General features: G+C 38.3%; 1 protein-coding gene across 1 annotated transcript in view; it reads right to left on the bottom strand.

Moving 5' to 3' along the window:
- Positions 1 to 16,333, bottom strand: part of LOC124556015 (popeye domain-containing 2) — a 204,600-nt gene that overhangs the window by 82,838 nt on the left and 105,429 nt on the right. The window contains exon 5 of the mRNA XM_047130053.1: positions 14,003 to 14,141. Within this exon, the coding sequence (XP_046986009.1) occupies positions 14,003 to 14,141 (139 nt within the window). The remainder of the gene's footprint in view (positions 1 to 14,002; positions 14,142 to 16,333) is intronic.

Genomic DNA, 16,333 nt, shown 5'->3' with positions numbered 1-16,333 from the left:
AATACTCAGTGATCATAATGCAATAATTATATACACTTAAACAAACACAGACACAAGACACAAATACATCACGACACCCATGGTACTGCTACACAAAGCAAACTGGCACAAACTAAGCCCATGACTGAAGAGTTTCCACTATGTGTCACCCAACGAAGCATAGATTACAGAGCTCAGATTCTTACTGACATCTTACACAGACTACAAGCTACAGTTATACCTGCAGCACAATATGCACCCAAATAATGGGCACCATGGTCAGCACTATTAACAAAACTAACAAAGACACTCATAATAAAGAATGATATTTCCATAAATCAAAGACAGCATAGGAAAGAGAAATTAGACCTAAACATTATCACAACAGCAAAACATGATACAAAGACAAACTACATAAGACCAGGAAAGACCTCTGGGACACATATGTTGGGACAAACATACAGAACAACATCTGGGGGAGCCATTTAAACTGCAGACTGAATGTATCATGACTTGTACAGTATTATCAACACTGAAGAAACTAGATTGTACTACCACAAGAGGCTGGAGGTGCACAGAGCAGTATCTACTCAACAAACTACTTCCTGAAGATGACCACACATGGGACAATCAACTTCACACTGTCCTTCGCAGACCACTTTATGACAAATACGAAAATGAAGGTATCACTACCTCCTTTGTTCACAAGGAAGCTGCACTGGCAAAATATAAAATAAAGAACAAGAAGGCCCTGGGCCCTGATGGCATCCTCTCTGAAATCACTTATTGCACCACAGCTGACAGACTTACTGATCAATGCTCTACTAGAAGGACAAATACCATCCATGTGGAAGACTGCAAATGTAATTATAATCAACAAAGCAGAACACAAAGACCTAACTGACCCTATGACATCAGACCAATATGCCCCATTAACATTCTGGCAAAGGCATAGGAGAAACTGCTGGGCAACAGACTTCAGTTGCACCGCCAACTCTGTGGCCTTAACCACATGAGTTTGCTTTTCAACCACATAAATCCATCAATGACACAATAAACAGGGCATCAGGAATAACACAGACAATACATGACAAATACGTAGTAGCAATCCTAATTGACATAGCTGATGCTTTCAACAACCTTTAGTGTCCTGTGCTGTTTGCAAAACTTAGAAAGATGAATATTCCCCTGGCTATATACAGTGACTTAGGGATTACCACAAAAACAGGATAGTGGAATGGAAGACTGTCACAAAAAGGTTATAAAGAGGGTAACAAAGGATTGTCTGCAATAATCCATACGTGGACCAATTTTCTGGGGCATAGCAATAGAACCACTATTGAATGCACTAAAAGTTAACAACAATGACGTGGCAAATGGTATGGTTGCATATTCTGATGACCTTATGGTCATGGTATCTGCAAGCTCCAGGTCCCAATTAGGGAGTAAAGCCACATGGCTCCTCGTGTTCATTGGTGAATGGTGCACAAACAACAAACTCACAATAACAACAAACAAAATTGTTTACCTACTTCTAAGAGGCACACTGAAAATATATCCAATTATAATGTTAAACAACATATCTATACAAAGAAAGCTATGACAGGATACCTCAGCGTTTATATTGATGAATGTTTACACTTTAATGAACATGCCAGACTGACAATTAACAAAACGATGAAACTCATGCATAACTTTGCAAGACTGAACACTATAAGGTACAGACTACCCCTTCAGACAATGAGGAGATATTACACAGCACTCTTTGAGACAATAACTTGTTTTGGTGCTAGTGCTTCAGCACATCAATTATGCTTAGATATGCATAAAACCATTGTGAGGTGTGGCCAGAGCAGAGTTCTGCTCAGTATCTGAGGGGCTTTTGGCATGACCTCAATTAAGGCACTGTGTATATTACTAGGAGTTTTTCCTACAGATATTACAATTTGCCACAGAGCAGCTGCCTACTGGCTGAAGAGGGGAAGATGCGACAAAGTAAGGGAAATAACTGGACAAGAAATAACTGAAAAATGGAAAGTAAACAAGTGGAGAACTGATACATGACAGACAGAATGGGACAAAACTGAAAAAAAAATGAGTCTACTCTTTCTTCCCCAGTATCAGAGAGTGGATGAATTTGAAGTGCATAAAGCAGGTGCCATGGTGCACTTTCTCAAGGAGCCATGGCCCATATCCTGTGCATCTCCATAGGTTTGGCCTAAAACTGACTCACACTTGTGCCTGTAGTGATAATGACACACCTGAATACATAGTTCTCATCTGCAGTGCCCCAGGAAGCATATGACCAAGTTTAGGAAACCAGGACATAGGACGGTTAATGTGCAGACAAAATGACTAGAACTCTATAAACAACATCACAGACAAAGTATCACGAGCACTACATCTGGCATAAAAACAGGACAGACCATATGCTGGAATAAGACAGGCTCCATATCTGATACGTCAGTAGTACATAGTAAAAGACACAGATACAAACACAGATACTGAATCAGCCTCTGTATCACACACAGGAACCGAAGACAAGATAAACATACAAACATAGCATAAGTAAGCTAAGGTTCTCCAATGCTAAATCAACTCAATCTGAAAATGTAACACACTATGTAGTTGGTTGTTATACCATTTCATAGTATATAACACTATCTGAAGATATGACATTTCTTCTTCTTTCACTGCATCATGTGTGACTGGCTCAAAGTTTTACTGAGCCCTCACACCTGCTGCAGCTGACTATGACATTTTAATTCAAGTCCCAATCTCCACTGTTACCTTAAGTTCAAAAACACATTGTAACCTGATTAATCAATACCTTATTAATTATTACCACAGTCAACATAGGTAACAGATGTAAACATACAAATAGAAGGCATAAACATAAAGACTGTCACATCATATCTAAGTCATACTGCCGTCTCTTGTTTCTTCCATTAAATACACTTTTAATGTTGGCTTAAAATACATTCAAAACCTATTATGTATAGTATTTATCATAATTATCTATGTTAGCAACAAGTTTAAACAAAACTGTATTTATACATTTGTACTTTTTATATATTTTTTATTTTACCTTTTTTTAAATTCTCATCAAGAAAAGTGTACCACTAATAAAACTGAATTTCTATGCTACAACATGTAAAATCACACAATGTATGACCTGCTGTGTAATAATAAGTAGCAGGTCTTCACTTGAGATATAAATAATAAATGCAGGAACCATACAGTAAATAGCCATTTACATTGGCTCAAGTAACAAAAGTTTAATTACAACTACCCTGTATATCTTCAGTTACAGCCGAATGAATCCTACTGTGGGGTATTTTGGAAACACCAGTGAAATGACTCTCACAGTAAACATAACTGTCACCCGATTTCACCTTATAGCTTTCCATGTGATGTTTCTTACCTCTAACACCCACACCTTCTCACACTATCTGTAATACTGTGGTATATATTTGTAGAGGCTCTGAGCAGCTGATAGGCACATATACATGGCTGAAATGTTGATCAGCTTCTGGATAATATCCTCTTTAAGAGGTACCTTCTCTCTTCTCTTTGTGTGTTTGTGTGTGGGTGTGGGGGGGGGGGGGGGGGAGGGGGGGGCGGGGCTTAGCTGTGCAATGAATGGTTCATTGCCTTTACTTATATTTTGGAGTATGAATGGCAGACACACTGTTCAAAAGAATCTTTCCTCTTCTGTCCCACAATTCTACAACACACAGTATGCATTTTACAAATCTTTTGCTGGCTGCAGTGGCCGAGCGGTTCTAGGAACTCCAGTCTGGAACCACGCAACTGCTACAGTCGCAGGTTCGAATCCTGCCTCGGGCATGGATGTGTGTGATGTCCTTAGGTTAGTTAGGTTTAAGTTGTTCTAAGTTCTAGGGGACTGATGACCTCAGATGTTAAGTCCCATAGTGATCAGAGCCATCTGAACCATTTTTGAACAAATCTTTTGCTTAAATTTTGAGCTAACCTCGGGAGAATTATCCTCCTGCAGTTGCCTGCAGATAATGAGGCATTTTGACATGGAGCACAAGCAAGGAGATTACACTGGTGGGTAATATTCTTTTCAAAGGCACCACACCAGCTCTCTTCTTCATCTTATTTCGAATAGGCCAACTAAGGACCACAACATTCAACTACTGCATTTGGAGTGAGCTTTGATGTTTGCCCAGCAGTTATGCATCCTCTGGCTGTGTTGTTCCTTCCTCTCCTGTGTCCAGAGGGCACCAGTCTTCTTTCTTGGTAGTTTGTCTTGGAACCTCTTTTGTCTAAGCTTCATCCTGAGTATTATCCGATCCTTGAAGTTTCCTTCCCAGTTCCTGAAGATCTTTCTCTGCTTCCATCAACCATGGTAACTTGGTCTTCCTCTATTGCCAGTAGCAGAGAAGCTGGTTGGTCAATGTGTCATGATGCATCCTGTAAATGTGTCCATAAAATGCTAGACATTTTTTCCTAGCTACATCTGCGATTCTTTCACAGTATTTGTAGAGCTCTTGGTTGGGTCACCTTTTATAATTGTCACCCTCCTTGACTGTCCCCAGTATCTTCCTCATTATCTTTCCTCCTGGATTTTGAGCTTTTCAGTAAGTCCCTTCCTACTGAATATTAAACATTCTGAAACATATAAGGCTTCATGACGGATGATTGTATGGTAGTGTTTCACTTTAATGTTATGGGAGTGAAATTTTTTATTATAAGTATTCTTGGTCAGCTGGTATGCCAGCTCTAGCTTGCTGACTTGAGTTGATAGTGCTGTTGCTTCAGATAGATTAGGTTCCAGCCATTTTCCAAAGTACTTAAACCAGTTGGTTTTTTTTAATCTCTCACTGGTCTTGATGCAGTGTACTAGGACTTTCACCTATGTTCATGATGTACTGCATTTTTTCAAGTGATACATGAACCCCAACCTTTGCCACTTGCTGTCAAAGAATGTTGAGGTGCCAGAATGAGATTTTCACTCTGCAGCGGAATTCGAACTCGAGTCTCGGCCGGGCACACAGTTTTAATCTGCCAGGAAGTTTCATATCAGCGCTCACTCCACTGCAGAGTGAAAATCTCATTCTGCAAACATCCCCCAGGCTGTGGCTAAGCCATGTCTCCGCTATATCCTTTCTTTCAGGAGTGCTAGTTCTGCAAGTTTCGCAGGAGAGCTTCTGTAAAGTTTGGAAGGTACGAGACGAGATACTGGCAGAAGTAAAGCTGTGGGGACCAGGCGTGAGTCATGCTTAGGTAGCTCAGTTGGTAGAGCACTTGCCCGCGAAAGGCATAGGTCCCAAGTTCGAGTCTTGGTCGGGCACACAGTTTTAATCTGCCAGGAAGTTTCAATGTTGAGGTGTTTCGCTGAAGTTCCTATTGAATCTGATAGAAGTGCTAGGTCATTGGCAAATGCCAGGCAATCAACATTGAGCCCATTGCACTTATGTCCCAGAGAGATACCATTTGGAATCACCTCTCGAGCCATCTCCTTGTGCCACTCTCTTATCACCTTTTCCAGGGCACAGTTGAAGAGGAGAGGTGACAGACCATCTTCCTGTCTTTCTCTCGATTTGATTTCAAAACTTTCTTAGAGGGTTCCTCTGAACTTTACTCATGACCTGGTGTTGCTTAAACTCTGTTGGATAAGGCTGTGGCTCTTCTCATCTAGCCCTAGTTCTTGCAGGATCTTTATGAGAGTAGGTCTATCAACTGAGTCATATGCCTTCTTGAAGTCAATGAATATGACAACATACTTCTTACCTGCCATTTTTACTTCTTGTAGCACTCACTTCAGGTTCAGTATCTGTTCAGTACAAGAGTATCCTTTTCTAAATCCTGCCTGGAATTCCCCTAGCTCGGGGTCCAGTTGAGGTTCAGCTCTGTTTAGTAAGACCGTAGAAAATTTATTTGTATGTGACAGTTACCAATGAGATTTCTTGATAATTATTCATGTCAGTCAAGTCCCCTTTCTTGTGTAAGGGATGAATCAAGGCAGAGGTCCTGTCATTAGCTAATATTTCAGTCTCCCACATGTTTTTTAGGATTTTCTTCAGCTTGCTTACAGTCTTGTATTGAGTCTTCTCCAGATAATTTGTTGTTTTTCAAGGACTGGATGATTTCTATTACTTCTTCTTCCATCGGTGGTTGCGATTTTGGATGCTTGGTGCTGTCCTGGTAATCAAAGAATGTATCACATGATTCACAGTTCAGGAGATTCTTGAAGTACATAGCCAGAAGATGGCAGTTGTCTATATCATTGTAGGCTAGCTTCCGATCTGGTCCCCTGAAGTGGAGGCTAGGTGGATTGTAGTGGCTTAGATTCCATTTAAAATTTCTGTAGAAATTCCTGGTGTTGTTTTTCTTGAAGTCATCATCTAGCTGTGGCAATTGGTCTTTTGTAAACTGCCGTTTTACTTGTTTGATGGTTCTACCAGTTAACTTTCATTGTTCTATGAACTTGTCTCTGTTTCACTTCAGCCAGGTCATCTGTCTCAGCATCACTGCTTCCTCAAAGGTAGTTGCCCACCAGGCATTTTTCTTTTGGTTTTTGTAATGGTGCAGTCTCTGTGGCAACTTTCACTATGTTCTTTCTCAATTCATCCCAATTTCTCTGTGAATTGGTTGCAAGTTGAAAGTTTTTCTATATCAAACTTAGTAAGCTTGAATGACTTGGACCTCTTAGTTTTCCTAGACAGAAATCTCAGCTTTATTTACGGGAGGTAGTGGTCAGAGTCAAAATTTGCTCCTCTCAACACTTTTACATTGTGGATCTCTCTGTGGGATTTCCTTGAGATGGCAACATGATCAATCTGAAATTCTCCTAAGAGGTTGTTGGGTGATGTTCACACTATCTGCTTCTTTGGTAGTCTCTTGAAGGCCGTTGACTTAATTATCAAGTTGAAAGCTTTACAGAGAGCCACAGGACATTCTCCATTACTGTTGGTGCGTTTGTGGGCTGAGTATTCTCCTATGATGTTCCTAAATTTGCAGTTTTTCCCCAACTGCACTTTGAAATCACCAACTAGGATGATTGTGTGACATTCTGGGACCTTGCTGACAATGTCCTCTAGTTCTTCCCAAAACCTGTCAGTATTTTCCACATTACCCTTGTTGTCCTCATTGATGAGTGCATGAACATTTACTACAGTGTAGATCTTGTTTGTGCACCAGAATGTTAGCAGAGACACTCGACTGTTCGGCGAGCTGAAGTCAGTTACTGAATTGAGCATCTTATGGCTTACAATGGACCTGGTCCCCAGGTATGTAAATTCTTCATTTTCCTATGTCCTACCTTTCCTTTAAAAATGTGATAGCCCTCTGAATCAAAGGCATGTTCATCTGTATACCTGGTTTCCTGTATTGGTGTGTGCAGTATCTTGTGGCGAGTCAATGTGTCTGTTAAATGTGTGAGTTTGTCCTCAATGCTTTAGTTGAAGATTGTCTTGGGGGACCAGAGCAGCATTCATTTTAAACAATTTAAGAAAAGCCATATCTGGATGTCCAGATGGGGAATATGAGTTCTGCTAATCTAAATTTACATCAACATAGACACTCCATGAGTCACCATATGGAACATGGTGGAGGGTACCATATACCACTGTAGTCATTCCCTTTTGTGTTCCACTTCCAAATGGAGCAAGGGAAAAAGAAATGTCTATATGCTTCCTGTGGGATGTATGTTGGTGGCAGTAGGACTGTTCTGTAGTCAAGCACAAATGCAGGTTCTCTAAACTTTCTTAATAGAAACAACAAAATATAAAATTACTGAGGCTGCAGTTGTGGTGTTACTCGTGTTATTGCATAACTGATTTTAAGGCATCATGCCTCACCCTCAGGTGCATCTGCTTACAGTTCCCATTCCATGGCCATGTGATATACATATGTCCACTATGAAGCATAATGAATTTATTTATTAATAGTGTCTCATGAAAATGATGACTATTCCCTCCAGGGATTCACGTTTCAGTTCTTGGAGCATTTCTGTAATACTCATGTGTTGGTTAAACCTACCAGTAACAAAACTAGCAGCACACCTTCGAATTGCTTCAATGTCTTCCTTTAATTTGACCTGATGTGGACATCTAAGAGCCAAGCAGTACTGCTGAATGGGTCACAAACCTAGAATTCTGCAAATGAAGTGAAGTTGACCATCAATACTACTGACTTTATTTGCTTATTCCATTTCACATTACTTTGAAATGTTATGTCTAGATATTTAATCAGCATGGCTGTGGCAAGCTGCAAACAACTAATAATGTCCTCCAACATTACAGGACTGTTTTTCCTACTCATCTGCATTAATTTACATTTTTCTACATTCAGAGCAAGACACCGTTCATCACACTAAATACAAATTCTATCCAAATCATCCTGTATCCTTCTGCAGTAACTAAAACATGATTCTTCCCTGTACACTGCAGTCTTATTAGCAGTCACAGTCACATTTTGCTGCTCACCCTGTCCATCAGACTGTTTATGAATAAAGGGAACACTTCTCTGATGCACTCCTGATGATACTCTTGTCCCCAATTAACACTCACTGTCCAGAACAACATAGTGTGATCTGTTATTTACAACAGCTTTGAGCCACTCGCATATCTGATAATCTATGCTCCGGCATTTCTTAACAGTCAGCACCATGGCACTGTGTCAAACAATTTCCAGGAATGTGGGAATATAAAATATGTCTGTTGTCCTCCATCCATGGTTCACAGGATATCACGTAATAAAAGTGCAAGCCGAGTTTCACACGAGTGATGCTACCTAAATCTTTGTTGATTTGTGGATAGAAGCCTTTCTTTCTCAAGGCAATTTGTTGTATTTGAAGTAAGAATATCCTCAAGAATTTTGTAGCAAACCATTGTTAAGGATACTGGTCTGTAATTTTGTGGGTCCTTTCCCAAATGGAAGTCCACTGTGCTCAACAGTGCACTCTCTAGCTTTTTAGTAAGTAATATTGAGACTGTCAGGATGTTTTTAGTTCTTTACAAATGGGAACCACTTTAGATTAATAAGAAGCTAGAGAAATGAAATTCTGTTCAGATGGAGTCTTCATTGTCTCAGTAAACCTATAACAACATGCCATATACCCAAGAAGTTGCTTGCTCATAAATATTTTGGGCCAGTACTGATTGAATTCCTGGCACAATCCTTGCCTTGTGTCAAGGTAAAAAATTACTCCCCGCTACTCTCCGCACTCACTACTTCTTTTAATTACAGAATTGTACCTTCTGTGACAATCCAGTCAATGAAGCCAAGATACTTGCTTCATAATACTTGCCTTATTCCACAGTGCATCATTGCCCCTCAGCACTACAAAATGATGTCACTAACGGCACCAACCTCAGGGTGCCTAGGACCATCTTCCTCAGTCTCAGCCAGTTCTTGATACTGGACAAAGGGGTCTAGTAATCATTCTTGAAGAACTAAGGCACAACAAGATCTACTTTGTTCATTCAAAAGTAGTACTGTTAGTAGTGAAAAACAAGGAAACTACCTCACCATTACTTACAAATTTGTGTCACTGTTTTCTTGATGTCACTAAATCAGGACTTTTGTTCTTTCAGAAGTTTTTATAGGTCTCACTCTCTCCAAATATTTTACATCACTCAGTCTTTGGAAACTTGTATTTTTTTGTTATCAGTTTACTTTGTTGAGAAGCTTCTGACAACTGTCACCTCCAGCTTCTTTACTAATATGCAATACATATGCCACATGTTACTCTCACCTATTTCTTGCCTCTTCTTTAACCCAAGCCGATTACTTTCTCACATCTCTTCCAATCACACAGTCTATCTTACGTTAATCAATTTGTGAATACAACTCCTTAATGTTATTGTGCTGACACTTATAGTTTTCTTTACCCAACTGTTAAACAGAAGCACTTCCACCCATTTTCTGCCCCACTTCTCAGTTCCAACACTTCCCCTTGTCCCTTCCATGCTGTCACTAGTCCTTAGAACCACCTTTTAACAATATTTATAAGTTTCCAAATTTCTTTGGCTGCCAAATCTTTTTCCACACTACCTGAGTATATGACAGTATTCCTTATAGCTTCACAATCTTTCACCAAATGGCTGTACTTAATGCCCAGAATAATATTCTGTATTGCAATTATGAAGCAGTTACTGCAAAGTCTTGAAATTTAGCCACTAAAGATTTCCTCATTACTATTACACTGACCAGAAAATTTCATAATTCTAATGCTGCCCAAGGAGGTCTTACAGCAATATTGCCTCAAGAGAGAGAAAACAGGACCCATCTTACTTAAATAATATGAGAAAATCTTTATATTCTTTCTATTGTTTCCTTGTGCAACTACACTATCTCATGAAAAGTAATTTCAGGTATCACTATGAAATTTACATGAATATAACCCATTTCAGAATACGTATAATTCAGTTTAGAATTCATATAAAAGAATGTAAGTTGAATACATTGTTATGCTTAAACAAACATACACATATTGGTACAAATGAACTCGTGTCAAACACTGACAGATTTTGTTACTGCAAAGAGTGTTTTTCACTGTACTGAGTTTGAGGTAAATGTCTGGAAAATTATCAGTTTTCCATTGCTGCTATTTAGCTTTTGATTACAATCTAATGAAATAGCTCACATTAACTTAAAAAAATGGTTCAAATGGCTCTGAGCACTATGGGACTTAACATCTGTGGTCATTAGTCCCCTAGAACTTAGAACTACTTAAACCTAACTAACCTAAGGACATCACACACATCCATGCCCGAGGCAGGATTCGAACCTGCGACCGTAGCAGTCGCGCGGTTCCGGACTGAGCGCCTAGAACTGCTAGACCACCGCGGCCGGCTCACATTAACTTAATTGGCTACTGTGTAACATAGAAACACTATAAAAAGCTAAAATCTCTTTCCCAGTCATCCAAGAAAAAATGGTTTTCCGTTTGGATTTTGCATTCAAAGTCTCATGTAAAAAAGTTAAGTATTTAACCGCAAATTATTTTTAGATAGAGCAAACTTTATCTGTCTACTTAGTAAGTAAGACAAAGGGTTCTCATCCATGCTTCACATCACACATGCAAATGTGCAGCAAAATGCAGTTTTTTTAACAAAAAATTGTCAGGGTATCAAGAAATTTGTAAATTCATTAGACATAAGCTGTTTGTCATTTGTTTGTTTAAAATTTCAATCTCTCTCATTAATCTTGGATTTCTACAGATGAATCAAAATTGCAGTCAATATGATTAATTTAATTGCTAATTGTTTCTTATCTACAAGGTTATGAACTTAATAGATTATCAAAGAAACAAGCATGAAATCATAACTATAGTACACAGTGAAGTAGAAGGTGTTTATAAATGAATATTGAGGTTTTAACACTTTATAGTATTTATTATATTAAACTTACAGTTATAAATGATATGTCAAATGAAAGAGCAACTCCAACAGTTTTATCCAGAACCTTATAAATGTTCAATGTGAGCGCCGTTTGTCACACGGCACACACCAAGTCTATAGTCAAGTTCTTCCCAAACGTTGATAAGAGTGTCTTCAGTGATTGTAACAACAGCTGCTTCAGACTGGTTTCTTAATTCAGGGAGGTCTGCTGGTAGTGGAGGCATGTACGCACGATCCTTGATGAAGCCCGAAAGGAAAAAATTGCATGGCAATAGGTCAGGTGAATGTGGAGGCCATGCAAAGCAAGTCCTGTCATTGGGGCCCTTGCGGCCTATCCAGTGCTTGGGTACAGTGAAGTTCAACCAATTGCGTACTTCACTATGTGCACTGCACATGCACACTGGTGCCAAACACAACTGTTTGAGTTGCTCTTTCATTTGACATATCATTTATAGCTGTAAGTTTAATGTAATAAATCTTATAAAGTGTTAAAACCCCGATATTCATTTATAAACACCCTGTATAGTTGATTATAACCATCCAACTTTTACAATGTAGTTCACCACTTCACTTTCCACACAGGAAGGATTTTATGTGTTATGGGTCCAATGATATATTAGCATTAGTGATATGACCAACCATGTTGTGTAAAGTGGGACCATCAAAGTCAATGTGAAGATGAAGAATGTATTTAGTTGGTAAGTAGAGGTGCCATTTGATGAAGAGCAAAAAGGTCTGCTAAGTTTAGAGTACACTCCATATAACATAAATCTATGTTCTGTTCTCCAAACTATCTGTGCACAGGATGTATACCACGGCTAGGAAAATTTTGAAATTGAAAGTCCCATTACAATTTCAAAGAACATTTTCATGGAGTGTACAATACAGCAGTACTGTCATTTGTTCCCCTATCAGCAGCAGAGACCCATTTTTTTCCATTTAGTGTATTCTACAACATGCAACTGCCACTGCTGATCTGCACTGTGAGAGCAATATATTAATAAATGGGATTCTTAGCTTTTTGTGGTTTATGTTGGACTCTCACATGATAAGTTGCAGAGTTCAATGAAAACTTTGACTCCTCAGACCAACAAATCATTTTCCAGTCATCAAGCATCTGACTGACATTCTTGTTGCACTGGGAAAAAATTGCATGGCAATAGGTCACAAATGTGCACGAGATGTAGTGTAGCTGAACCTCTCCCCCCTTTCTCCCAAAAAAAATTATCTTCACACACAGAACTCAAACTCTTCTGTGCCATGTAGACATACAAATCAGTTCAGTATCAGTTTAAAGAAAGGCACAACATTTAATGGATACTGACTAGTAGTGAGTGTACCCAAAACCAGTTGTCATAACATCTCAAAGCTACTTCACCATTCACTACAAAACTAATATGAGTTTCCCCACAGCTCAGATCATCGTCACACTCTTGGATTTGTTGAACACTTTCTTACTGGGTAGTCATCTCATTCACTGTGTTCTTCCTATTGGCATATGTCAGCTACCATAATCAACACTCACTTCAAACATCAACATTTCCCTGTTATCCATTGTTATGTAAATAGTAGAATATTTCTGTGTTGACACCAACCTCAATACACTAAGATTTAATTACACAAACACTCAAAAACATAAGTCATCTGTTTGTGGGGCCAACATGTCAAACTTTTGGGTCCTCATGATGGTCATAATTTATTCTGATTCCCTCACAGAACTGAAATGTTCACTGTGCAGTGGTCACAAACATAACAAGATGAAGAAGAGGTTAATGTGGTAAACTGCCAGCTGTTGACTTTGTCACACCCTATAAGATCCTTGTTAGAGAAGCACAAATTGTGTCTACATTTGATAAAGATCAAATGAATTTAATATCTTGTAGTGAAGCTTATGATAAAACATAGGAATCCTGAAGAAAAGCATTGGAACATTAATATAAGTTTTTATAAGTATGGAGTAGTATTGAGGATTTCTACATAAATAACCAAGAGGAAATACAAACACATTATTGTAAAGTGGGATCTGCCACGACACCTGAGGGGGAAAAACCTATCATTCCAAACAACAAAATATACTAGGATGAAATGAAACAGGTTCACTAGGCTCCATGTTTCTTAGACTTTACCAATAGGGCTTATTTTTGGAGTAGTTCAATTAAAATTCAGTAAAGAACTCTATAATTTTATCACCTTGGCACTGTGAGATTTACTTATACATGGTTTAATTAAAAATAGGACACTACAGTGTTATATCAGTCATAAACAGAAGACACACAGTTCATTCTTATGAACAGAAAAATCAGTTGCAGCACTATTAATCTTGACTGGCTTTTTTTTTAATTGTAGTTCATTGTGAATATTAGACATTTACACTATTTGCCAAATATTAAACTTTCCCCAGGCTGAGCTAGTATTTCATACAGAACATGCAATAATGTATATAAAGAGCTTGTGAAAATTCAGTTGTGATGGATTCTGCAGTATCATGTTACTTATGAAGTTTTGTTACATTTAGTGAGGACATTGTGTAAATGTCATATTTTTCAACAGCCCTGTTTCCTTCATGCACAAAATGCACAGTAGGTTAAGTTGCAGTTACATCATATTGAAACATGACAACATAAATCATTATTGCAAGCACTGCCTACCTTGTAGCTGTCTGTTTATAAGTGCGGTGATGCCCGGCCCCTCCCCTGTTTTCTTCACAATTAGCATTGGCTTATCCTCTCCATCATCAAGACTATTTGGTAGATGACCATTATTACTTGCTGCCATTGTTTCACTAACCTGTAGCAACATTTCTAATTATTTTTCCATTTCATTTTACAACTTTATAACAAATTATTATGACAGTTCAAAAAGTCTCTAAGCAGAAAATCCACAGTAAATTGATTGTGTAAATGACAACTTCCTCAGTTTTCAGGAAGTAAATGCCACCTTCCACTGAACCAAAGTTCTTAGCACATGAAATAGCTACTTTTCCTCAAAAATATGTAAATAATAGGTCTGTAATTCTATTAACATAATATGATTGCTGCAGTCTGTTTATGTAACCATGGTCAAGCAACAGTAGCTTGGTTTGTAGCCTTTGTTGGTGGGAATATAAGCAATGTTTTTGCTTTGTTTGTATAGCAATAAGTAATGGATTATATCTGCTTAGTCACACATCAAACAATCTCCAGTCAAACACTAAAAACAAAAATGCATCCCATCTAACATAAAAGAATATTGGTATTAAAACCAAGTGTAATCAGGTATGTGCATGAGCCAATGTAAGTAGGATATTGTTAAAAGGTTACTGTTAGCATAAATGTGTTGTAATACAGATCCCCATGTAAAGAAATTAATAACTATTTTGTAATTCATCAGTGTGGGTTAGCTATGTGTAGTGATGTATACCACTGTAGTGTCATCAATAAACTGTAATGCTATGAACTCATAACTATGTGAAAAACAATACATCAAACTGAGCTATATTAATTGTCATATCTGACACAACATGCTACCAAACACTTTAAAGACAATCTAGATTGTATACACACTTATGTTTCTTTAAAGAGTACACATGAAAGAATATTCCCACAAACTATTTATTATAGATATGTGTACCTATATGTTTTAGGAAAGGACAGATGTTGTCACTATAAATATTACACAAACATTGTTACTAAGGACTATTATATTTGCAAAGGTCCATATTTGATTACATGCAACAAAATGAAAGGTTATAAAGAAGTAAAAGTGGCAAGCTTTAGACTTAACAGAGTAGGCAAATGTGTCATTGAATAACATTAGCCTGTCTTACCTCGTATCTGATGCAAGAGTTTCTTTTATCACTTGTATGTTGTTACTACTGTTAAAACTGTACACATAGTTAACATAGTTTGCCTAAGAATTTACTTTTGCAATTCATTAAATGATTTTTAACTTTGTAGCTGATGTAACAGATGGTTCATCAAAATGTTTTAGTGTTTTGTGAATTATAGCTGATGCATCATTTGTCCAAAGTATCCAGTATACTACACTTACACAAATTATGGTTGTTTATGTGTACAGCCATAAAATCCCAGAACGCGGACAAATGAAGAGATACAGAAAAAATAAGATTGCCTGTATGGAGTAGAAATATTAAATGAGTACATCCCGTACTAAGACCAGTGGAGAAATACTCCTATGAGAGCACAAAAATGCAAACAGGTTCTGACTAAAAGCTTGGATACCAGCTACCTCATTCTACCTTCCTTAGCACCTTTAAAATTTTTTCCAAAAATTTCTGCAAGTAAACATACTCATACTTTTTTTTTTTTTTTTTTTTTTTTAACATGCAGCTTACCTCAAACTCCCTCAAGGTCCCCTATCTGTGACTCACTCACACCCACTAGCTCACTGCTGTAAGTTGCTCATATCTGTCTATTCCCAGTTGCCCTTTCTCATTCACTCATTCAGCCCAGCTCATTATCATTATCTGTTAGTGTCTCTCTGTCATTCTCTCTTGTGTCACAGCCACAGTCTCATTCATTCTGTTCTACTACTATAATCTCCTTCCACATTTACTGTCTCCCTCTTGCTCTCTCTTACTGCTAATATATCATTCATTCCTTCCCACCGCAGCTGTCTCTTCTCACTGTCACTATCTCTCTCTTCCTTGTTGTCACTGTTATACATTCTGCCTCTCATCATAATTGGCTCTCACCCACTTCTACTTTTATTTTCTCTTTATCCCCCTCCCCCCCCATCCCCCCCCCTCCCCTCACCCCTCCGCCCAGCATTGTCTCCTTCAGTTTTTTCCCAGCACTGTTCTGTCACTGTCAGCTATGTCCTCTACCACTGTGTTCCTCTATTCCTCTCACACTACCATTGTCTCCTTCACTCTTTTGATAACACTATCACCATCTACTATTTTCCAGTATTTATTACTTTTCTGTCTCTTTGCCACTGCCACTGTCTTCTTCTCTGTCAGCAAACAGCCAGGTGACAGG

The sequence above is a fragment of the Schistocerca americana genome, chromosome X, assembly GCF_021461395.2.
Source record: "Schistocerca americana isolate TAMUIC-IGC-003095 chromosome X, iqSchAmer2.1, whole genome shotgun sequence".
Taxonomy (NCBI): domain Eukaryota; kingdom Metazoa; phylum Arthropoda; class Insecta; order Orthoptera; family Acrididae; genus Schistocerca; species Schistocerca americana.
This window is presented reverse-complemented; position numbering and strand designations above follow the sequence as displayed.